Genomic DNA, 25265 nt, shown 5'->3' on the forward strand with positions numbered 1-25265 from the left:
TCGTCACAGCACCAGTGTACCCTTTCTTGGTTGTTTGTCACCTTGTGGGACACAAAACGAAGCTCTCACAATGTGACTGACTGCACGCAAGTGGTCCAACAGCTGAAATACTGGTTGAAAACCTGTCGGGTTTCTGAAGCCTTCAGAGTAAAATCCTGATTTTTGATGCTTTTATTGTGAAGGCTGTAGCAGGAAGACGCTCTGGGAGAGGTCGGGATAAAAATAGCTGCACCATGCTGTTGCTGCTCTGTGTTCTGATATTCTGCGGCTTTCGCTTCGTCATGTCTGAAGAGAAATTGATTTCAGTCGACTTTGAGATTTTTGGGAATGTGCAGGGTGAGTCACATGACCTGGGATGTCATACATGACGAGTTTGTGCAACTTTGTGACTCTGACTTTGTGCTGCTCCATCCAGGTGTTTGCTTCAGGATGGTGAGTTTTTCCATCATGACCACGTTTCACCTTTTTAATTCAAATCTGAAAACATCAGAACTGGAAAAAATACAGAACAAAATACAATCGTTGAAATCGATCAGATGATCTGGAGTCGCTACACACCCACAAGAACAGGACGAGTTCCTGAGACGGACATCGACTGGTCTTTCCTAAAGGTTAAAGGTCAAATAAAAAGCTGCAGTCCAACCGTAGGTCACATTCATGGTTTTCGCAATCTGACTCAGTGATTACGGCCAAAACCAGAACCTGGGCTTGGTTCTGTTCTGGTGTCACCATGGTTCTGTTTGCTCCAGCAGGAGCAGAAACTCAATGCTTTAGGAAATGTTCTCACCGGGTCAGAACCCGGTGAGCTCTGAGCATCGGGACTCGGCGTTGCCATGGCTCCCCGAGTCTTACTGACTGTTTGACATCAGACAGGAGAAAAAAAACGGGTCGGTTCAGAACCTCCGCTGCCCTGCACATCATGGAGCATTTCAACCAAAACTTCAACGTACAAGTTATGGTGGAAACCAGAAGTTTACATACACCGCTGTTTCTCAGCGAAGTGAAGTTAAATCAGACCAAACTTCTCAGGTCAGAATCACCAAAATTATTTCTATTTGTTCAGCGAGAGAAAAGAATTTTATTTTAATGTCTTCAAGATCAGAAGTTTGAGTAACATCAAAAGCTGTTGGACGTCGTCCTTCAGGCAACATACCGTTAAACATCACATTTCATTTGAGAGGAAAATTGTCTGCTGGCTGTTCAGTCAGATGGGTTTTTTTCCACAGTCGGGTCGGGTCGGGTCGGGTCAGGTGGCGGCATCAGAACCCTAAGCAGGGACACCCAGAGAACGCCTCCTGGTGGTCCAGAGCCCACTAGGAGGCGAAACCCAACTACTCTGGGTATATAAAACAGGCTACAGCTGAAACAAATTCAGACAGTGAGCGACTTTCTGCTCACTTCCTGTATGGAACATTCCTCAGAAACTTTTATTCATGAAGGACGAATTCACCAGCAGGTTCAGAACTTTACAACACAGATTGAGTTCATATGAAAGTTTTCGTCGTAAATAGAACAGGTTGAGTTAAGTTGATCCACAGGAATGAATAACTAGAGGAATCCAAGCTCTGAATGAATCACATTCAGTCACAATAAGAAGATTGTGCAGAACCCTAACAGGTTCCCAAAGCATGGAAGTCAGGTGATCTCTGACATCACTTTTCTAAAACCTCCTTTCTTTAGCATGCACACATGATGGTCTTCTGTCTTCTCTCCTTCATTTGGCTCAGACACTGAGGAAAAAAACATCTCAGTGCTGCAGGTGATGGTCAGAGATCATTTACTGATTTATTAATCAAGCTGATCGATAGCGCTCAATGTTCCTGTAGGTGACTCAGACCCAGTCAGCTACTGGCTGACAAAACCGACTATGTTCTGGTTCCCAGTACACCGAGGATCAGGGCCGCGCTCTGGGACTGGGCGGCTGGGTGAAGAACACCCGACAGGGGACGGTGATCGGCCAGATCCAGGGACCGGCTCAGAGGGTCAACAGCATGTAAGTCCAGACCAACCAGTCAGAGAACACCTACCTTCACACCAAAGCCAATCAGGTGACTGCAGGGAAGTGCTACACTTCAGCTCCAAATTATTCATAACTCTGTCCAGGAGTCGTTGACCAAATATTTTTATAGAGAACATTGACAGAAAACTTTGAAGGCCGTCCATCATCTTGACTGATTACAGACATCTGACCACTTGGTGCAGAGTTTCAACTCTATGCACAGAAAATATCACAAAAGTCACCAAAATCAAGTAGTAGAAAATATAACCCTCTGGTCTGTAACTGAACTCCACGCATTTTGTCATTTTAAAAATCGACAGGTAAATTTTGATTATGATGGAATTTTTCAGTCAAAATGACAATGAAAAAGTCTAGCGCAACTTCTGCCCCCGTCAGACTTTAAATCAATTGATTCAGCCAAGAATTTATCGACCATGTTTAACATCAAAAGTCCTTTAACTTTCAAGCCTCTGGATCCCATATGGGTCGGAACAATGTGTGTGGTTTGGAGCCAGAGTTTGATGAAGCGCCTCCCCTAAGATGTTCAGGAACAAACAGGTTCTGACCTCTGAATATCTGCGTCCTGCAGACGATGAAGCAGCCAGACAGCTACAGGCTGATGCTTTGCTAAAGGACCATTCAATGGATCTTTCCAAGCTCCGCCCACAACCGACCCATGTGACCACAAGTCTCAAACAAAGCCTCGCGGCGCGTTGTTTCTATGGAAACATGACTCATTAGTGCATCATTTCAAGCTGATTTTCACAATATATCAGCTACTGCAATGGACAGAGGAACTAACAGGTTCATGTCAACTGGGAGGAGGTTACTGGTTTCTCAGTCAAACTGGTTGCAAACCTGAGGCCAGCAGGTGTCAGTCAGTTATGGTAGAGCTGAACTTTGACCTCAATATGAGAAACTACAGACTGATAGGAGGAACCAAAGAGCTCTGGAAAGGTAAAGGCAAATCTTCTGAAGCTGGGATATAATTCATTTAATTTCACATAATTATCGCGGTAGAAGCCATTTGTTAAAAGTTTATGAAATAAATTTGTTCTATTTGATGTTTGATATATTGATCTGTTTAGCTAACGTGAGACTGTAGCAGACAGGCTACAAGGTGTACAAGGTGTATCAGTGCTATTATGCTGTACTTAGCTAACAGGAAGCTGTTTGTGAGACGGCCAATCAGGTGACCACGTAGAACGGACATCAGCCAATGAAAAGCGTCCATTCATGTCGCCAAACCTATCCATGTGGCTTCATTCATCCTGCAGACTCTGGGACAGATGGCAGAGCTGCCATGTTGTCTTTTGTCAAAACGGAGTGACTAATCTACTAATTTTCTTCATTAAATTTGATAGTTTAATCTCAACATGTAATTCAGGAAGAACCCAAAGCTTGACTGGATGCTGCTGACCTCAAGACAAGAATTAAAGAGGGGAAACAATTGTAGTTAAATCAGGAGCTAAACCAATTAATATAAATTGCTTATGCAAACAAATCTGCATCAAGAGAAATGTTTAAAAATGGGTGAATAATTTGAATCAGATCCATAATTCAGAGTCCACAGTTCCTACCAACAGGTTTTTCTTCAAAGTAAGTAACGAATTCCTGAATGCTTAATTGGAACATCGGATATTTCAGACCACAACATTATCTATCTGACCATCGGTTTGTATAATAGGCCTAAAACAACATTATGGCGCCTAAATATAGGCATTCTTAATAATGAAACCACAGCAAAGGAGATTAGAAAAGAAATAACGGAGTGTGTAAAAGACAATAATAATGGGCAGGTAAATCCCACCTTAGTTTGTCAAGGCAGTAATGAGAGGGAGACTAATTTCTAGAACTGCTTATCTTAAAAAAATAAAAAGGTTAAAATACGATGAATTGGAAAAAACATTGAAGAAATTAGAATTAAAACAGCAAGTGACTAATAATGGAGGATTTTCAGAACAAATAACAAAAACTAAAAACAAAATAAATGATATGATACTTGAGGAACTTGAGGAAAAATTACGATTCTGCAAACAAACATTTTACGAATCAGGCCCAAAAGCTACACGGATCTTAGCTAGACAACTTCGTAAACACCATTTGAATCATTCGATTACCAAAATTAGAGAATCCTCAACTGGTAACTTAACCTATGACATGGATAAAATACACAAGACCTTTGAAAATTACTTTAAAACACTATATTCTGCTCCAGGATCAGTTAACGTAACTGCTATTGATGATTATTTGGCAGCTTTGGATCTACTTTCACTTGGTCTAATCCAAAACAAAACTCTATCTGCTCCCATTACGCAGAAAGAATTAGATACAGTTATCGGACAATTGAAAAGTAATAAGTGCCCAGGTAGCGATGGATTTCCAAATGAATGGTACAAGACGTTCAGGAAGGAGCTTTCTCCTGTCCTGCTCGATTCTTTAAACTGGACATTGAGCAGAGCTGAGATCCCACCATCTTGGAGAGGCTGTAATATCTGTCCTCCCTAAAGAAGGGAAAAATGTTGAATACTGCGAATCATATCGCCCAATCTCAATTCTGAATGTCGATTTATAAAATTTTTACATCAATAATTTCTCGGAGAATGGAGTATTACTTGTTAGACCTAATACACGAAGACCAGACGGGATTCATCAAAGGCCGACAAACTCATGACAGCATAAGACGAACATTACATATCTTAGACCAAACCAAAAAGCAGGGCCTCAACGCCGCATTAATTAGTCTAGACACAGAAAAGGCCTTTGATCGGGTCAACTGGACCTTTCTATATAAGGTACTAGAACGCCTGGGCTTTAATAACCAGTTTATTAGGTGCTTGCGGTCACTTTATGATGAACCACGGGCCAGGGTAAAAATTAATGGGCACCTAACAAACAGCTTCCAACTACACAGAGGAACCCGTCAGGGATGTTGTCTAAGCCCATCGCTTTTTGCAATATTCATTGAACCCTTGGCACAGGCCATTAGAGAGGATAATGGGATAAAGGGAATTAGTTTTGCAAATACTGAACACAAAATTGCCCTTTTTGCAGATGATGTAATCACATACCTCCAAAACCCAGATATAACGCTCCCTAAGGTTATGTCAGCTCTAACTGAGTTTGGTCAACTGTCGGGCTACAGTCTAAACATCACAAAAACACAGGTCCTGGCAATTAACTACTCCCCTAGTAAATTTATAAGAAAGACCTATGGACTTAAGTGGGATGCCAAAAAGCTAAAATACCTGGGAGTATTTATTTCTCAAGATTTGGATGAGTTATTTAGTTTGAACTTTGATAATCTTACTGAAAACATACGAACGGACTTGTCAGCCTGGTCAAGGTTATTGTTGGACTTCACAGCTAGAATGGAAATAGTGAGGATGAATCTGCTTCCTAGATTTTTATATCTTTTCATGTCATTGCCTATTAGAATATCTAGCACACAGTTCCATGCTTGGGACAGGTTGATCTCCAGATTTATTTGGTCCGGGACCAGACCAAGAATAAAATTTAAAATACTCCAAATTAATAGGGACCAGGGGGGCCTGGCCCTTCCAAATCTGAGGGAATACTATTATGCATCTCAGATGAGATTCATGGTCTGCTGGTGCTCCCCAGAAATGGAGACTGGATGGAAACAGATAGAACTAAGGCAGGGTGGGGCCCAACCCCAAACACGTCTGGGAGGTAAAATAGTTACAGACAAAAATGGGAATGGTATAGTTGAAGACACATTGTTAATCTGGAAGGAAGTGGTTGATAGATACAGATTGGCGGATGTCACTGGACTCCTGATGTGGCCCTCCTGTAACTCAAAGTTTCGGCCAGGAGAATTAGATTCTTCTTTTTTAGGCTGGAAAGATAGAGGACTTGTGGCTTTGTGCCAGTTTGTAGAAGGTAACACCTTTAAAACATTTGAGCAACTGAAAAGGGATTATAATCTTGAGAACAGAGACTTATTTAAATATTTCCAGGTAAGACATTTTTACAATACGAAAGTAAAAAAAGGTGTTCCTCCGGAAGGTAATACTATTGTGAAAATTTTTACGAAAGCTTATACCCACCTCCCTTGTAAAACTGTTTCCAAACTATATAAAGGGTTGCAGAAATATAATGGAAATAACACCTTGAATATTAAGTCTAAATGGGAAAGAGAATTGGGAGTAAAAGTTACAGAGGATGATTGGCTTTCAATGTGTGTGACACAACAAACATCTACTAGCTCCAAAAGATGGAAGGAATTTGGATGGAAGTGCTTAATCAGATCCTTTATTACACCTCAAATTACTAGTAGACATAGAGGAGAAGAACAGCAATGTTGGAGACAGTGTGGCCATCAGAACGCCAATCACTGTCATGTATTTTGGTCCTGACCAAAGTTGGTAACTTATTGGGATGGAATCTGTCGGACTACTGGGATAATTTTGGGGTATGTCATCCCCAAGGACCCTAGAATTTTTCTGCTGGGGTTGATGTCTGGAAAAGTGTTTCAAAAAGAAGATCAGTACCTTTTTAAAGTTCTGTCAATTGCAAGCAAAAAAGCAATTACACGGTCTTGGCTAAAGAAACTCCCTCCCCAGCTGGACCACTGGCGAGACGTCGTGGAGGAGATTCACTCTATGGAAAAACTGACATATCTTTTACGTATGAAAGGACATTCTTACAATAAACGCTGGTCTAAATGGCTGACCTACAAAAGCAAGGAAGCATAACCAGGTGTATCATCTTGTAATGTATTATTTTTTTCTGTCTTTTTACTTATCTATGTATCAGTGCCCCAAGTTCTGTGTGTGTTGTATGTTTTATTGTAATGAAAAATGTTAAATAAAGAGTATAAAAAAAAAAAAATTTTTAAAAGTAAGTAACGAATCCTACATGACTATGAAATCTTCAAAAAAATCTGACCTCAGTTTTCAAAATGGGTCCAAAGCTTTTTATGATGGCTGGCAGCGCTGAGCTAACAGATTTAGCTTTATAGCTGCTAGCAAAGAGGAGAGTTTGGTTAAATCAATAAGAGGTTTTACTAAGAACTAGAGACCATCATAAACTCACACTGACTGTGGAAAGAGTTGCCGGTCCAAACGCCTTTCAGTCTGATAGAGGAAGTGAGGAAACAGGAAGTGACACGGCTTGTTGTCACAATATGCACTGCAGGCGGGCGACAACAATGCTAATGTTAACTCTTGAGAGACTTGGTTACAAATTGAAGAATAAATTTAAAATATATTGTAACCCAAAAATCTTCATAGTAATAAATAGAGAAAATCCAGCCCTTGTTAGCAGGGGCCACTGACCCCTGCTGTGGCCCTGAGCATCCATTAACGGCCCTCAGGGATGAGAGAATGAATGGAGTGAAACTCCGGACCGCATCCATTTTTAAATAGACACAGATTTTCAGAATTTAACTTCAGATTAAAGTTTTTCTGTCTGATATTTCAACAAACCTTCAGACGTTTTTCCAAAGCGTTGCTTTCTGAAGCAGTGCGGAGAATCACCTTCTCTTCCTCTGTGTGTTTTGCAGGAAACTTTGGTTGAAGAACGTCGGCAGTCCGAGTTCTCGGATTGACCGAGCCGTTTTCTCCAACGAGAGAGACATTTCTAACCTGGAGGTCCAGGGCTTCTCCACTCGCTACTGAGCATGCTCAGACTAACCAACAGCTTCATTAGTAGTTATTTAAATTCATCAAAGGATGCAAACAAACCTCCAACTAAATGTGTTTCAGCCTAATTTGCAAACTGTCAGCAGATAAAACGTCAGGATTTCTGGGTAATCCTGGCTGCATGTGGAAATGCTGACTGGTTTCTGTTGTCGTCAGGTTGGTCAGCTGCTCTCATAAATCTCCACAGCATCAGAACAGCAGGAAGATCTTTGATGCTAAAGATCATCGACGTTTTCATTTCCTGACCCAGAACTGATCAGAACCAAAGCTGATGGGGTCTGGCTCAGCTTTGACCAGGTTAACATGTTCTGGACGTTTGGCTGTTGTAAACAAAAAGGTTTGATGTGTTTGATGTTGAAGATCGTCGGTGCTGAGCTCCAGAGTCTTTGTGCAAAACAATCAAATCTTCAATCTGTAGTTCAATCAAGATTCTCAACTTGCTGTTACCTGGCGACCAAAACTTAGAGCCTGACAGTCGGCTCTCGCTCTGTAGGTGGTTCTCTTCCAGAAAGCTTTTAATAAATTTCTTAATTCTTCTAATACAGACTCGTGTTAGTTATTTTTTCATCATGATTTTACTGTCTATTTGGAAAATTACTTTAAATTGGATGAACTGATTCAAGCAGTTGTTACATTTCTCTGGTTTTCTAGAGTTTAGAAATGATCCAGAATGGGAACACAAAACAGGAAGTCAGAGCCTCATGTCCACTGGCTGCCATCAGCTTTTAAAGTGACCTCTGTGACCTCTAACTGAGACTGGTGAGTCTGATAAGCAGATCGGTCAGAAAAGTTTATTTTAAAGAAGCGGCTGAAGATATTTTGTTCATAAATGTCTCCAGCCGTTTCTAAACGATTCCAGAGTCAAAAACAAGCAGATTTTACAGTGGAAATCCAAAAGTCCGACTCGATGCACCGCTTCAGGGTCGGCCTCAAGGACCCCTGGACCAGCTGAGGCTCCAAACGGACCCCTGGACCAGCTGAGGCTCCAAACGGACCCCTGGACCAGCTGAGGCTCCAAACGGACCCCTGGACCAGCTGAGGCTCCAAACGGACCCCTGGACCAGCTGAGGCTCCAAACGGACAATGTTTCTTTCTGTTCCTGACCCTAACAGAAAGGTCAAGAACAGAATTTAAAATGAATTGGAATTCATTTTAAATTGAATTCTATAATCCAGCAGTAACCAGTAACTATGTAACAAAATAGGTCATCAGGTCCAGTAACCAGTAACAAACTGGTAACCAGTAGCAAGCTAGCTGATGCAGAAATATGAACCTTCAGGAGGCTCCTGTTCAGCTGAACATCTGGAACCTGATCTGGTTCACAGCCATCTTGATAGACCTAGATCGTCTAGATCAGGAGGAATTGATGCTGAAATCAGAGCAGTAAGGAGCTGTGCTACTGGTTTCCTGTTTGCTGCTGGTGTTCCACTGGTGTCCACATGGGGGCAGTGTTTCACTGACTGATCAGTTAAATTATTTAATGAAGCTGAAGTTCAGAGAAATTTCCCTTCATGAATGAATGAACCAGATATTCCTTAAATACAGGAAGTGATGGAAGCAGACAAAACATCAAAATATTTATATGTTCTCCATTCGACCCGATTTGACCCGACCAGAATCATCCTCTGTCATCAGGTCTGGTTCAGACTTCTGCTCTGATTGGAAAAAAGTTCTGATTTTATCTGGCAGTGAACCAGAACCAGCATCCGGGTCAGAACCGGAGGTTCAGCAGATGTGATGTCGGGTTTCATCCCACAAACCTTCTGACACCTAAAGAGTTCTGAACAGGCCCGACGGTTCTGGTGATTTAGTCTGGCAGACTCCGAGAGGCCCGTCCTGACTGGACGGTTAGGTGGTGTTGTCATGGCAACGAGCCCCTGCGCAGCATCCATGCGGCGAAGCGTCGCATCTGCTGGGCGGCGCCACGGCTCTCCTCCTGCAGGCGCAGGTTGTCCCGTCGCAGGTCGAGGATCTGCTGCTGCAGTGCTGCTTTGTCCTGCTGCTCCTGAACGCATCACAGCAACACCTCAGCCTGATGATGTCATCCTCTCACCTGTATGACATCAGCAAGTCCGGCTTACCTTCAGCAGGTCCAGCTGAAGCCGCTGAAGGATTTCCTCCAGCTGAGACACTTTACCTGAGAGGGAAGCTGTGATGTCACTGAGGGGGAGAGGACAATAATGATGACATCATCAATGACATCACAAAGTGCCTTCAAAGTGGGTCCAGGTGTTATTCCTCACCTGTCCAAGGCAGGGCTCCCTGATCTCACTTCCTGAATGTAACGGTGCGGATGGTCAGTGAGAGACGACGGAAACACACCTGCAGTGGTTCACACACACACACACACACACACACACGCACACACACACACACTGAGGCAGTCTGACCTTCACCCGTCTCTCTTCCCATGTCTAACTCCGCCCCCAAGCTCTCTGGCCTCAGCCAATGAGGTGAGGGCTTAGGAAAGCTGCAACAGGAAGTAGTTTTATTGTGAAAGTCCAGCTGCTCACCCTTCTGAAGAGATGTAGGCTGGCGTCTTATAGTCGGTGCGCTGTGGCGGCGCCGCAGGATGTGGGCGTGGCTCTGCAGATTCCCGCCGCTGGCAACGAACAAACTGTCATGTGACCTGCTGCGGGTTAGACGTTTCCATGGAAACATGGCGGAGACTCCAGAGGCTCTGCAGGTAGACTGAGACGGGAACCAGGTAAGGGGGCCGAGCCACTCTGACTGTGACCTCATTACGGTTCTGACCAATCACAGCCGTGTCTCGTCAGCTTCCTGAACCCTAACCCCTCAGAGCTCTGATTGGTCAGAACCGACCAGGCCGACCAGGACCTGAGAGGGACCCAGCTGGCACCTCAGAACCAAGGCGGGTGTGGCAGAAGTCTGGGTTCCGGAAGTGGAGGTTCTGCCCGTCACCAGAACCTCGTTATTCGTCTGAAGAGTTTGTGTGAAGTTGTATAAACACCGATTGCTTCCGTGAGTTTCAAGTGGTGAAGCTCCTCCATCTATAAAGTTTTTGTGTTCACTATGAAACGTTTTCGGGTTAACTATAGCTGAGTTTCAGACATGTGACCCGGAAGACGCGCAAAATTCAGATGGAGGTCCAGAAGTGGATTTCTCTGGTTCACAACAGAGCAAAATGGATCACAGCGAGTAGCTAACCCGCTAACTGCGCTGGAAGAGACGAGGCAGCTCAAAAAACTTTGTGTATATTTAGGATATGATTCATATTATCTTGGTAAAAAAAAAAAAAAAGACTTCTCTTATAAGCTTGAGGATTTACACTCCAGATAGTTAGTTAGATCCACATAACAAACTATCTGGAGCTGCAGACCTCATATTGTACCAGGAGCCAGAAGAAAGTTTTCAAAAGCCTGGAGAATGTGAAAATCTTAGCCAAAATTCTTGCCCGTAGACTTGAAACTGTCTTACCATCGGTTATTTCAAAAGACCAAACAGGCTTCATTAAAGGTCGGCACTCATATTTCAATGTTAGAAGGCTCTTTGATATCATTTATTCCAGCGCCTCAGATTCAGATGAGTGTGTTGTCTCTCTGGACGCTGAAAAAGCCTTTGACCGGGTTGAGTTTGACTATCTTTTTGCAGTCCTTAGCAGATTTGGCTTTGGAGGAAACTTCATTTCATGGATTAAACTATTATACCAATACCACCTCAAAACCTTTTAAATTACAGCGAGGCACCCGTCAGGGCTGCCCCCTTAGTCCCCTGCTTTTTGATCTGGCCATAGAGCCCCTCGCCATTGCACTTAAAACCAGTAAAGAGATTTCTGGCATTTGGAGGAATGATATGCAACAAAAAGTGTCGCTTTATGCAGATGACCTTTTACTTTTCCAAACCATCAACCTCATTGCCTTTTGCTCTCGATATATTTAGCCAATTTGGTCAGATTTCTGGGTATAAGCTGAACCTCACCAAAGTGAGCTTCTCCCAATAGGTAATAAAGCCGATATGTCAGATTTAGCCAATCTGCCGTTCAGAACTGAAAGACAAAAATTCACATACCTTGGTATCACAGTGACAAGAAAACATAAAAACCTGTTCAAAGAGAATCTGATTCAACTGTTGAACCAAGTGAAGGGATCCCTCAGAAAGTGGACGCCCTTTTCCATGTCCCTTGTGGGACGAATCAACTCAATTAAAATGAATATACTACACAAACTTTTATACCTCTTTCAGGCATTACCCATTTTTATTCCTAATACTTTTTTAATGAGCTAGACTCAACTCTCGTCTTTTATTTGGCAGGGTAAACGCCCAAGGCTTAATAAATTACAACTCCAAACACCTAAACAGAAACACCTAAACAGCAGGGGGGGGGTTTGCCTCCCCCAGTTTCCGGTTTTATTATTGGGCCGCCAACCTCAGATGCTCAGTGTTTTGGTATTTCTACTACAACCTGGGTGACGGTCCTGACTGGGTGGCTATGGAGCTACGCAGTGGTAACAATATATCCATCCCTGCCTTGCTCTGTTCCCCACTTTCACTCTCTTCATTTAGCGCCATTTCAAACCCTGTAGTGAAACACTCACTGAAAATATGGGGCCAGTTTAGGAAATACTTTAAACTTCACGACTTTTCCCTCTTAAGTGACTTAACCATTTTTTCAAACCATCTGTTCAGGATGGGGTGTTTCTAGAGTGGCAACGGAGGGGGCTTATTTATTTTAAGGACCTTTTTATAGAGAAGAATCTGGCATCCTTTGAGGAACTTACCACTAAATATGGTTTACCTAAATCCCATTTTTTTTAGATATTTGCAAACCAGAAACTTTATTCAGTCTCACTTATCAGGCTCAACTTCTCCACCAGAGTTTACACTGTTGGAAACCGTTTTATTGTTGAACCCGACTCGTAAAGGGCTGGTTTCTTGGCTTTATAATAAAATGTTGAGTATGAAAGAGATCCTCCTCACCTGAACTTAAAACCTCATGGGAAGAAGATTTGAATATATCTATACTGGATGAGACATGGGACTCTCTACTTAAACTGGTGAATACAACATCTCTCTGTGCGCCATTGTCTCATTTAGTTCAAAATAGTACATAGAGCCCATCTCTCCAAAAGCAAACTGTCTCGTTTCTATCCAGAAGTCACCCCATACTGCGACAAATACAAAACTGCTGTAGCCACTCTAGTTCATATGTACTGGTCCGTATGTACTGGTCCGTATGTACTGGTCCGTATGTACTGGTCCGTATGTACTGGTCCGTATGTACTGGTCCTGCCCGCTTTGGGTCAGTTCTGGACAGATGTTTTCCCAAGATGTCCAGGTTGGCCAGCAGTAACACCTGGTCCTTTCTTGGCTCTCTTTGGGTTCAGTGGTTCAGTGTTGCCTTTCCCAGCCTCTAAACGACGGGCCCTGGCATTCTGCTCACTGATATCGAGGCGCTCAGTTCTGACCAGGTGGAAGCTGCTGCTCCTCCAACTCACAAGCAGAGACTCTGTGACCTTATGTCGTGTTTGAAACTGGAAAGGATTAGATGTTCTCTTCAACATGCAACTGGTAAATTTGAAAAAACATGGGGAGCCTTTCTTGACTCATTTCAAAACATACAATGATGCTCCAGATTAATGAAGTTAATTGATTTTATTAAGATGTGTTTCATTTCTGTCAGGGATAGGAATGCAGTGGGTGGACCTACTGGGCAGTGACCTGGGTGGGTTAATGGGATTATTTTGGAGGGATTGTTTTCTCTGTGTGTATTATTTTATGTATGTGTTAGATACACTTTAACTAGATACACTTCTTTGTATTCACAAACTGTATGTATTAAAGGAAAAAACTCAATAAGAAGACAGTGATTAAAAAAAATGATGTGTGTTTGATGTCTCCACTTCAAGACAAACCGACGTATGAAATGGATCAGATCAATCCAGACTGAATCTGGGTCACTGCGAGGTCAACGCCACAACATGGGACCGACATGAGGGTCAATTAAAGAGGCGATGCAGCGAAACCACGATGGATCAACAAGTTACAGAGACTGTTGTCATGACAACACAGTGGAGGCTGGAGAAGAGGAGGAAACCCCAGGAGAAGAGCTCAGCAAGGCTGCAGAGGAACAGGAACCATTTGTGTTGAAATAAATGTGTTCAGTTGGAAGTGGCTGTTTTCTCTCATTTAATCATTTAATGTGCTAAAAATTCATCAAACTTTTGATTCAAGATCTTCAGGTTGCTGTAAACAGGTGATGAAATGAATCACATTTCAAGTAAAAATTTGATATTTAAAATATTTCAGGTAATAAACAAATTAAATATTATATTTTAAATAAACATTTTATGTGATTAAAGTAAACAATTATATAATCAGACATTTTGCAGTAAACATTTAATTTAACAATCAAACCAGATGAAAGAGTCCATCTTTAAACATTTAATGTGTAATTAAACATTTCAGGTTAATAAAGGTAAATATTATGAAATAGATCAAACTTTAAGGAAATATTTGTTGTATTTAACATGTTTCAGGTAAGAATGAAATAGATCCTAGAATTTTATGTAAATGAACATTACAGCTAACAAATGTGATGATCATCTGAGGTAAAACATTTTATTAACTTTATATATATATTTTTTATATAAAATTAGTTCAATAAAAAAGGGGTCAAATGTAATAAAGATGGGTGATGAGTTAGATGCTTCATCTACAGACCAGCAGAACAATTTAACTCTGATGTTGGGTTCATGGGGCCACGATTTGGAAGCTATTGAATAAATCATATTATTTAATATTAAAATGATTTATCCACCCATTTTCTTACACCAGGGGTCTCAAACTCCAGTCCTGGAGGGCCGCAGTCCTGCAACTTTTAGATGAGCTGCTGCTGCAGCACCTGAACAGAATAATCAGGTCATTAAGGCTGTGGAGAACTGATCTACACCAGGAGGTCATGAAGCCGTTTCATTCCAGGGTTTTGTACCTGTGGCTCATCTAAAACCTGCAGGAAAGTGACCCTGGAGGACTGGAGTGTAACACCGATGTCCTACATCCTTGTGTTTAGTGGGTCGGGAGGTTCTGGTTCCTCTCCAGCTACGTTCTGGGCGAGAGGCGGAGTCACCCTGGACAGGTCGCCAGTCTGTCTCTTAACATTTTAATAGAGGATAGTGTGCATCGTGTTATAACATGAATTATTACACGATACACTTTTTTGTATCAGTTGGTCATAAGGCATTTATTTACAGGAGTGTTTGGTTCGGAAATGGACGGACACCGGAAAAAGTTAGTTTTGGTCTGTGGCCCTACAAGATGGCGCCGAGCGACGTAAACATCACACACAGTGACATCAGTGCCAAAGCGCTGTACTCTGCTGAAGAGGCGGGGCCATGCTAACACCTGACCAATCAGGTTGCTGCTCATTCGTCTTAGAAACTGCTACTTCCTGCAGGATCTCAGGTCAGAAGGTTTTTACTCGCTCATTTAGTTCAGATCTCATTGTTTTATTACTGATAATATAATAATAAAATAATAATAACATATTTCAGACTCACCTTCTGGCCTCTGATTGGACGATGGCTGGGTCTGGAACAGGAAGTCAGGTCAAGTTTATTAGTCTAGAGCAACAAGGCACTTCAAGGTGTTTTACATTTAATGAACATCACTGAGTCACTAACTGAGAAACATTCATTACAATCATCAATATATTATCAATATTCATACTTCATTAATTTAACTCCAACCAGCTGGATTTCTAGCCTGGAAGCAGCTCAGAGTTTCAGCTGTTGAGCAACAGCAGAACTTTAATCCGTTCAGTGATTTCGAAACTAGCAGCAGTTTAAAGAGACGAGTGACACAGAACCGGCTGACGTAGAACCAAGTGACATAGATGGAGGTCAGATGGGGTCAGATGGGGGTCAGATGGAGGTCAGATGGAGGTCAGATGGGGGTCAGATGGAGGTCAGATGGAGATCAGATGGAGATCAGATGGGGGTTAGGGAGGTTCTGGTTCCTCTCCAGCTACGTTCTGAACGTAGGCCTCTCGTTCTGGGCCTACGTTCAGAACGAGAACGTAGGCCTCCATCTGACTGCAGATCTCCATCTGCAGTCAGATGGAGATCAGATGGAGGTCAGATGGGGGTCAGATGGAGGGCAGGTGGGGGTCAGATGGAGGTCAGATGGAGGTCAGATGGGGGTCAGATGGAGGTCAGATGGGGGTCAGATGGGGGTCAGATGCTAGAAGGTAAGCATGTGTCTCAAGTGACAGCACCCAGTTGTCACCTGGTTTTTCTCACCTGCCAGTTTCTTCCAGTAACAGACCGCTGTTCAACCTGCTAAGCCCCGCCTCCCACGGAGAGGTGTCTTGGCTGCAGAGACGTTCTGCATCCCAGATGGTGTCACATGGACGGGTCAAAGGTGAATCTTCCTTCACTCTGTCTGCTGATCTGGTTCCATGATGGTCTCTGAAAAAAGCAGAGCAGATGTTAAGCACCTGCCCAGCTAGACTCACCTGTCCTGCCCTGACGGGAAACCATTACAGGTCAAATAAAGGTCAAATAAAGGTCAAATAAAGGTCAAATAAGGCCTAATAAACAGACTACATTTGCTCCAAATGTTTGCTATAGAAATATTGATACATAAATGCTGTCAGCTTGTATCAGTTATGGTACAAGCTGATACACACGTTTGTGTGCATGCTTCTGAGCATGCACACAAACGTGTGGATTAAATGGTGAAATGTTAATCAGAAACGTTGGCGTTTCTGCTCCAGTGCAGCAGGGAGCGCCGCTCCAGGCGACAGTAGGACTATATTCATTTTGGAGAAGTGACTCTGGAGTTACCTAGCAACAGAACCTCTGAGGTCGGTCACAAGACGCCTCAGCCCCGCAGACTCCGTCCTGTGGACGTCCGTCAGGACCAGCGTTGCCCCAGCAACTGAAGGCAGTGCTGAGGGCGCGTACAGAGCAGAGTCTATGCCGCTGTCCACCGACACGCCGCTGATACAGGTGAGCTGAGGCGTCGAGGTCCTGCCGTCACTGCTGCTGCTGGACAACGTGTTGCTGCAACTTGAGCAACTTGTGGCTGCAAACTGCAGAGAGATGCGTTCAGGCGGGACTGAAAAACTTTAAGAACCATTTCTGGCGTTTCGGTGGACTCACCTGCGGCCGCCGGCTGCCGTCTCCGTCTGCTGGACTCGCTGGCTGAGAAAGATGAGCAGGAAGACCGTGGAGTCTGGGTTCTGGAGGGGAGCATGAGCAGACAGGCCGGGTCAGGGTGAAGATTAAAACAACCGGGTCTGCAGAACCTACAGAACCCGCAGGTTCATGGGACCGAGCTGCGGCAGAAACATCTCAGGAAACTAAACGTTCAATCGTTAAGCTCTCACTCTGGAAGCCAAATGGATCCTGGTTCCGGTTCCAGTCAGCTCTGTCTCTACTGGGCCGGTGTTGCGTGGACCCGGTGCGTCCATCAGAACCGACAAACCAATCAGGAGGAGCTCTGCATGGCGGATAAACACACATTGCTGTCAAGGTCCATTTCTGCTGGGGAATCTGGTTCTGTTCCAATTCGGTTCTGGTCCACTTCTAATACCTGATGTCGTTCTTGATGTCAGTGGAAGAGCTCAGTTGGACTGGACTCTGATTGGATGCTGTTCTGGCAGTGGGCGGGGCTGCAGAGGTCCCGTAGGGGCAGGAAGTGACATCAAGGTCCAGTCTGAGCTCCAGCAGGGGGAGCCGTTGAGTCTCAAAGAAACTCCTGAAGATGAAACTTTAGTGAAGCTTCACAAACTGAAAGTAGTTCTTCATCTGAACAAGTTCAGTTCAGTTCACACATCTTTGAAAACAACATTCATTCATAATGAAAACAAATAAACACTAATTCAAAATATTAATTATATTATGATTCATTACAATAAAACTCAATACATTTCCTCCTCACAGGTCAAAAGACTGTAAATGTTTTTTCTCGACACCAGAAACCAGATGAGGGACAAATTGTGCTTCTGAAACAAATACAGATGTCAGGGTCATGTGACCTCTGACCCCTGGACCTTGTGAAATGGAACCGTACAATTTCCATTTAAAGCAGCTCAGGTGGATCTACTGCTGATTTGACTTCAGGTAAACAAGAACATTTCTTTCTCCTACCTGCGTGGCGTCCCGTCTCTGAGGGGCGGGAGTACGATGGCGCTGACTTTCGCCGATGTCCTCAGCAGCTCGATCATCTGCTCGTGAGAAAGTGTTGCCACGGCAACTGAGCAGATTTCCACCAACCGGCAGCCGGGGCGAAGACCCGCCTGCCAGGCGAAGCCGTGGGTCTCGACGTCGGCCACCACGCCCTCGAAGTTGACGTGGAAGCCAAGCTGACCGAGCCGGTTCCTCCTCAGAGTCACGGCTGCCCCCGCAGCGCCGTGGGTCACCGCCTGATAGGTCACATGACCGGGTTATAACATGGTTAAGGAGGCGGTCGGAGAGGGGTCGGGACCGATGAGAGCCCTGCTCACCTTCAACCTTTGCGTGATTTCCTGAGAGTCCTCCCAGCGGCCATCCCGTGTGGAGAACGCCACGCAAAGTCCGTGTTGGTAGAACACCTGGATGGAACCGTGTGCGGTGTTCCAGCCAATCACGTCCCTGCATGAACAGTGAAACACCACCTTTCTGCCCGCCTCTTCTATCAGCACCAGCAGCTCGCTGGAGACGGCCAGTCGGCAGGCGACTGCCACAGAAGTGCGGGGGTCGTGAACCGTTACGCTCCAGGTGAGGGCGCCTGCACTCTGCAGGTAGGCCAGCGGATGCGGCGCCAGACGCTCCTTCTTCTTTCCGGCCAGAGAGATGAAGCTGAAGCGGGCGCCAGAGGAGGAGTCCAATGGTGTCGTCGTTACAAAGCTGTCCACCAACTGCTTCAGCTGCTCTTTGCGAGCACGAGTCGCCATGGTGACAAAAGACTCGGACTTGCGGGTGGCATGTTTGGCATTGATGATCTTGGTCAGCAGGAAGTCCACAAAGGCAGAAGAGGCAGGAGCCATCCAACCAGATGGGATTGATGGACCGAAGGGCGGGACGCCCCGAGACCTAGACACGGCAAGACTGAAAGACACAGCAACTTCACACCTGGACTCAGACCTGGGACACCTCACTTCCTGTGGACAAAGTCTAACCTGTAACAGGTGTGCTGGGTGCAAGGTCGGTGAACTCTAACGATGATGAAGACGTGCTGGAGGTCGGCATGGACGATCTGGGGCTTGAAGGGCGGAGCATCAGGTTCCTGGAAAATCACGGTGACATCGTTCCCAACAAGATGTGACCTCAGCATCTGAAAACAAAAACCGACTTCACTTCTCTTGTAGCGCTGTGGAGCCCCCTGTAGCATAGCACCATGCAGTACCTGACCAGAACCATCAGCCACAGTTTGCAGCAGGGCAGAAACGTGGAACGTCAGCTGAAATTCTTGGAACATCATGGAAACAGTTGGACTTTCTGTTGAAAGGAGACAGAAACCATTTGCTCTTGGATTCGGGTTGCAAAAGGATTTTAGTTACAGTTTTATTCACATTCCAGCTGAACAAAACAAAACTGAAGTTATTATTTTTGGACCTAAAGTTGGACCTAGAGTTATAGATCTATAGTTATAGATCTAGAGTTATAGATCTAGAGTCAGTGCACAGCTTCAGTTATTACAACTAAAAACCAGCGATCAGCCTGAAACCTGGGAGTAGTGATGAACTCTGACCTTAACATTCAGAGCCACATAAAGAAAGATCTGCTGCTGTTGTATCAACCTTCCAGAACCTCTCAGGTCTTCAGGTTCTGGTTCTGGTTCTGTTCTGCATCCCCTCAACCAGAACCAAATGAGGAGAAGCAGCATTCAGCATCTATGCACCACAAATCTGGAACAAACTTCCAGAAAATTGTAAAACAGCTGAAACACTGACTTCCTTTAAATCTCAACTAAAAACCCACTTGTTTAGAGTTTTATTTGAAACGTGATCAATTACAAATTTATTGACGGAACCTGACTTGATGTTCTGTTTTGATTGTTGATTCTATGTTGCATTGTGTTTGATTTGGTGTAAAGCACTTTGAAATGTCTTGCTGCTGAAATGTGCTATACAAATAAAATTTGATTGATTGATCCCAGAAGGAAATTGGATAAAAAACAGAAAACATCTGATTCATTCTGTGAGAGCATGTATCAGGAGCAATAACTCATGCCCTAGTGCATTAAGTGCATGGCACTCTCAAGATAATATGAATATAACATACGCTATATTGCCACCTGCATTGACTCACACATGAGCTTCAGTGCCATCCCATAATGACCCACCAGGTTCAATGTAACGTTGGTCCCTCTGCCGCTGGACAAGCTTCAACTATTCTGGTTGTCCACCTGATCTAGCAGAGAGTTTATGAGGATTTCTGACCATTCTTCCAGAAGCGCATTTGTGAGGCCACACACTGATGTGGGACGAGAAGGCCAGGATCTCCATCACGTCTTTATGGACCGTGCCTTGTGCTCTGGTCCATAAAGGGTCCTGATCAAAACTGTTCCCACAAAGATGGGAGCCTGGAAGTGTCCAAAATGTCTTGGTCTGCTGAAGCAGTCAGAGTTCTTAGTCCCAGGAATAAAGGGGCTCCTCAACAGCAACCCCACACCATGATACCCCCTCCACCAAATTTTACACTTGGCACAAGGGTGTCAGATGGGTGTCGTTGTCCTGGCAACAGCCAAACCCAGACTCGTCCATCAGATTCCCAGATGGAGAAGTGTGATTTGACAACCTCCACTGTTCTAGAGTCCAGTGGCGGCAGCTTTACACCTCTACGTTGCCTTGCATTCTGTGATGTTTGGCTGGGATGCAGCTGGTCGCCATGGAAACCCATTCCATGAAGTTCTCTGCTCCTGAGCTAATCTGAAGGCCACAAGAAGTGTGGAGGTCTGTAGTGACTGACTGCAGAAAGTTGGCGACCTCTTCACACTGTGAGCTTCAGCAACTGCTGACCCTCAGTTTAGGTGGCTGACCACTAGGTGGCTGAGTTGCTTCCACTTTCATACAACACAGCTGACTGTGAATATTTAGGAGCTGGAAATTTCAGGACTGGATTTGTTGCACATCCTAGAGCGAAACATTGGTTCTCAAATGTTTGTAAAAACATTCTTTATGCGTCCGGTGGCCATGAAGGCGATTGAAACACCTGATTCCATTCATTTGGATGGGTGAGCAAATAGTTTTGGCAATACAGTGTATGAATTTCAAAAAACCTAGAAAGCACCCTGGATACTCCAGTCAACGCCCGGGGATTAAGCTGACCAGTGAAGGATTGAAAGAAACTCACCACACCGCGTTCTGGTCTTGCGCATCAAACTCTCTTCAGAGTGGATGTTCAGGTTGAGAGTCAGGTTAGCCTTCAGTAACCAGGCTAATTTTTCCCACTTCTTTTATTTATTGTATTAAGTTAAGGATTTATTTTTTTAAAAGTCCTTCATTTCTTTTAAGCACAAAAAGAAACCAAACGAGAACGGAGACCGTTCACAGTGTGTCTGTTCTCGCGTGGTTTCAGGGTCACATGACCGGGCCGGGCGGCGCCGTCAAACCTCTCACTGACAGGCAGCAACTTGGACGGGTTTGTGGAAGAAAACCTTCAGATGATCACGCATTTAGAGAGAGGGCACTGGGTTAGGGGTTAGAACCTTTTGGACCCGGCCTGAGACATTGGGCTCCAACATGAATGACCTGGACAGAAGTTCTGGTTTGGTCAAATATCTAAAAGTGGAGCTGATCTTGAACAGAACATAATTTGGGCCATAAGAAAGGAGGTTCTGGTACCAGAGTTCTGCTGGTCTTGGTGCTTGTAGAAACTCTTCATCGGGTCTCTGTGGCCCAGCAAATTAAGGAACTGGGTCAGGGCAGGACTGCTGGTCTCTCCTGTGTTCTGACCGGCCCGGCTCAGCTGCAGGTCCACTCTGTGCTGGAGGATGAGCTGCAGGAAAACAGGAAGACGGAGGTCGGATCAGAACCAGCGCGTCAAGGGTTGTGATGATAAACCTGTCGGTCCAACTCCAGTGTTTACGCCACATTCTGCTCTGCCAGACCCAGAACCGCCCGTCCTTTCTACTTCTACAAGGTCCATCGCCGTGTTGCTTTTACATGTCAGAACGTGGCTCAATCCAGCAACACCAGAACCTCAGAACTGCAGCCTGGGGTTCTGGTGTCCTGGTTCCGGTCCAACCACATTTAGTGTGTTAATAGGAACCAGCAGAACCTTGTCCAGAACCTTGGAGAGAAAGGAAAACCATTCCTGCTTTTCAACACTATAAGGTCCGTAGGAATACCAGAACCACCAGAACAGGCAGTGGAATCAGCAGAACCAGCAGAACCAGCTCACCTCCTGCTGGTCCAGTTGCAGCAGCAGGTCTGGGACTCGGGGGGAACGGCTCGCCGCTCGCAGACTCTGGATGTTGAGTTCTGGGACCACAAACTCCAGGACATCCTTCAGGGGAAGACCTCGACCCGTTCCGTGTTTGGACGAAGAAGGGACCGAGTCCTCCATGATGGACCCTCTCAGGGTGGACAGCTAAGGAGAAACAGGAAGCTGCTTCTTAGACCATGAGAACTTGCGCTGACCCAGGCCAGTCGGATCAGTTACCTGGCCGGTCCGGAGGATGATCCTGTAGCAGAACCTGATTGGGTTTCCTCCATCATCCAGAGCGTCTCGACGGACACTCAGCGAAACCGGACCGAACTTCGGATCAACGCCAAAATAATTCTGGTGGTCTAGAGGGACAGCAGCCAGGAAACGGGTCACAGAACCTGAAACAGTTAAACACTGGGAGCAGAACCAGGACCGGAACCAGATCTTACCTTTGGTGTAGAAGTATTTCTGGTAGTACGTGGCTCCCAGGTCCAGGTACTCGTCCGTCCCCCTGAGGTCTGCAGGACAGCACTTGCTTCCTCTAGACGCCTCCAGGACAGACACGGCAGCATTGGTGCCAATAGAGCCGCTGAGCCGGTTCAGGTCCAAGTTCTGGTTCATTTCCCCTCCAAGCTCATTCAGGAAGTGAGGACAGGCTAGGACCAGAGCGCTGCTCCGTTCGTCACCATCCTGGTCTTCATGTCCCACTGACGGCAGCAAGTCAGGAGCTTCTGCACAGGGACGTCCCTCTGCTACAGTGACCAGGACACTCTGAACATCATAATGAGAGAACCACCTGTGAGGGGTCAAAGGGCAGCTGCTGTCCTGGTGCACCTCAATGCTGTCGGTCCGCTGAGGCCTCAGGCGGCCGAGGACAGACGTCTCTGTCTTCTTCCTGGGATCTCTGTCAGTGTCCTGTCCTGGAATGAAGACGATGTCCCCACGTGCGATCTGGACGGCCGCCTGTAGGCTGGGAGAAAGCACGGCAGAGACGGCGTCAGGCTCGGGGACTGGTGGAGGAGCACTGGGCTCCTGGTCCAGAACGTCCCAGAACCCCGCTGAGCTCAACAGGTCCACGCTGGACGAGCTCCCATGTCTTCTGGTCAGCGTGGCTGTGAAACCCGCGTCCTCAGAACTGAAGTCACTGATGGTCGCCTCGCTGTTGCTCCTCTTCATCCTCACCAGGCCTGTCCTGAAGACCTGGACGTCGGTCTCCGACCGACCTGACAGGTCCAGGCTATCCTCCAGAAACTTCCTAGAAGGTCCATCCAACTGTCTCGGTCCCAGGCTGTCAACTCTGGAGGGAGGCCCGGCGTTCCCAATGTCCTGCTTCTTTGACCAGTTTGACACACGGGCGCGAACCCCCATCTGAGGAACAGCTGGAGATCCCTGGGTCTGTGGAGGACCCATGACCTCCAGAGACACTCAGCTGTCCACAGCTCTTCCAATCAATTAGAGGTGTTCAGGAAGTCCACCAAGATCTTTGTCCCAGTCCTGAATCAGAGATCAGAACTCCTCCTGCTGCTGTCTGTGGTCCATCGGGTCCAGTCGGTCCACGGATGAGACGTTCCTTTGGACCTGAAAGACAAAAAGAACAGTTGAAGAACTGACAGTTCTGAGGTCAAAGGGCAGGACGACAGAACAACTGGGTTACAGTTGGAGAGAGAACAACAGCGTCAAGGATCTTAGGGTCAAAGTTCAATCTGAACAAATCCCAACTTGTCCTCAGGAAAATTTCTCACATTTTTTACAATATTCTGATACTTTATGGAACTTGGGAGTTTTTCTCAGATTTCAGAAATACAGAGTTAAATCTTCCATCTGTACTTTGGTGAGACATTCGTCCACCAGGAGGAGCCTGAGGACAGACGCTCTGTCTCAGCCTGGGGTTCTTCTGGTTCTGAGCCGGTGCTGTGGGTCAGAACCAGCTCCAGGACAACATCAGTCCTGTTTACTGATTCCAATCAGCTGATTGCTATGACATCACTTCCTGTATCTTTCGAGAAATCCTCTTCCTCATCAGCAGAACCGCTGGTTCTGGTGGTTCTGCCTGGATGAGCCAGTTACTTAGTTCACCTGTAGTTTAACTAGTTGGTACTAGCTAGTTAAACTAGTTAACCTGTAGATCGTTTCATTAACTCGGTCTTAACCAGCTAGACTCGTTCACCACTAGTTAGTTCAACTTGTGAGCCTCTAGAACCTGGCGGGTTCTGCTCAAGATGGGCCCAAACTGGACTAAACTCAGTCCACAATGTCCGGTCCCGAGTCTGGGCTCGGCGGGATGCCAGTGTGCAGCTGGGAGCATGTTCTCCAGGAACCGGTTCTGTCAGTCAGTCCAAAAACACACAAAGGTTCTCCGGGAAGCTGATTGGAAGTTCTGATCCAACACTGAACCGACTGTAACATCGTGCACCGGCTGCAGAATGAAACACTTTATTTACTAACGAAACCCGAACACATCGGAACCGGAGGTTCGGAGTTCTTCTGGACTCTGCGGTAGTTCTGAGAGAAGATGAAACCAGTTTCCCATCAAGTTCGGACATTCTGGATTTTCTGACGTAAGCTACACAAAATCAAACAGACCCAAAAAGTTCTGAAAACACCCTCCGAACTCAGCAGAGTCCAAAGGCCCCAGAACCACAACCAGGATCTAACTTCATACAATAACTTCTGGATCTAAATGTGGTTCGCCAGAACAACTCACCAATAACGCCATAAACACTCCCTGCCGAACCGGAACCACATCCGGCAGAATCTCCAGCTGGTACCGTGCTGAACTGGTCCCCAGAAAAACTCTACTCCAGATTCGGTTCTGTGGTTTTTGGTCCCGAATGGGAAAAGTATCTCAGCTGTTTCCGGTCGGAGTTTCGGCTGGTGCTGCCTTCACTTACGGCTCGGATTATTAACTACTTTCCTCTGATCATTCGCTCAAAAGTTCTGTTCACCCTTTATCAGAACCAAGCCACCACCACCACCATCATCATCATCATCACCATCATCACCATCATCATCATCATCATCACCAGCAGCAGCAGCAGAAGCTGCGCTTCATGTGGTTGGAAAAAAAGAGAACAAATATACCCTTTGCTGCCACCTGGTGGAGGCAAAGGGTAGCTGATGGATTTAGTGATCGGTATTTCTAAATTATTAAAGTAAAAAAAGAAAAATAAATTATTATTATTATTAATAATAATAATAATAATAATAATAATAATAATAATAATA

General features: G+C 45.3%; 2 protein-coding genes across 2 annotated transcripts; one reads left to right on the forward strand and one right to left on the reverse strand.

Annotated features, from left to right (window-relative positions):
- Positions 1-197: 197 nt before the first annotated feature.
- Positions 198-8205, forward strand: LOC122829938 (acylphosphatase-2-like). Its single transcript, XM_044114868.1, has 4 exons — positions 198-336; positions 416-432; positions 1884-1993; positions 7527-8205. The coding sequence occupies exons 1-4, from the start codon at positions 234-236 to the stop codon at positions 7639-7641; spliced, it is 345 nt and encodes a 114-aa protein (XP_043970803.1). The 5' UTR covers positions 198-233; the 3' UTR covers positions 7642-8205.
- Positions 8206-8442: 237 nt separating this feature from the next.
- Positions 8443-25023, reverse strand: LOC122829937 (signal-induced proliferation-associated 1-like protein 2). The gene is made up of 19 exons (XM_044114867.1): positions 24745-25023; positions 22490-23618; positions 22275-22402; positions 22014-22202; positions 21455-21608; positions 19015-19106; positions 18788-18942; positions 18134-18716; positions 17778-18052; positions 17221-17385; positions 17015-17127; positions 16788-16867; positions 16470-16717; positions 15924-16091; positions 15183-15213; positions 10179-10356; positions 9909-9987; positions 9747-9825; positions 8443-9670 (listed from the first exon to the last, which is right to left on the reverse strand). Exons 2-19 carry the CDS (start codon positions 23448-23450, stop codon positions 9527-9529), a joined length of 3822 nt encoding a protein of 1273 aa, XP_043970802.1. The 5' UTR covers positions 23451-23618; positions 24745-25023; the 3' UTR covers positions 8443-9526.
- Between the last annotated feature and the right edge of the window lie 242 nt (positions 25024-25265).

The sequence above is a fragment of the Gambusia affinis genome, linkage group LG04 (genome assembly GCF_019740435.1).
Source record: "Gambusia affinis linkage group LG04, SWU_Gaff_1.0, whole genome shotgun sequence".
Taxonomy (NCBI): domain Eukaryota; kingdom Metazoa; phylum Chordata; class Actinopteri; order Cyprinodontiformes; family Poeciliidae; genus Gambusia; species Gambusia affinis.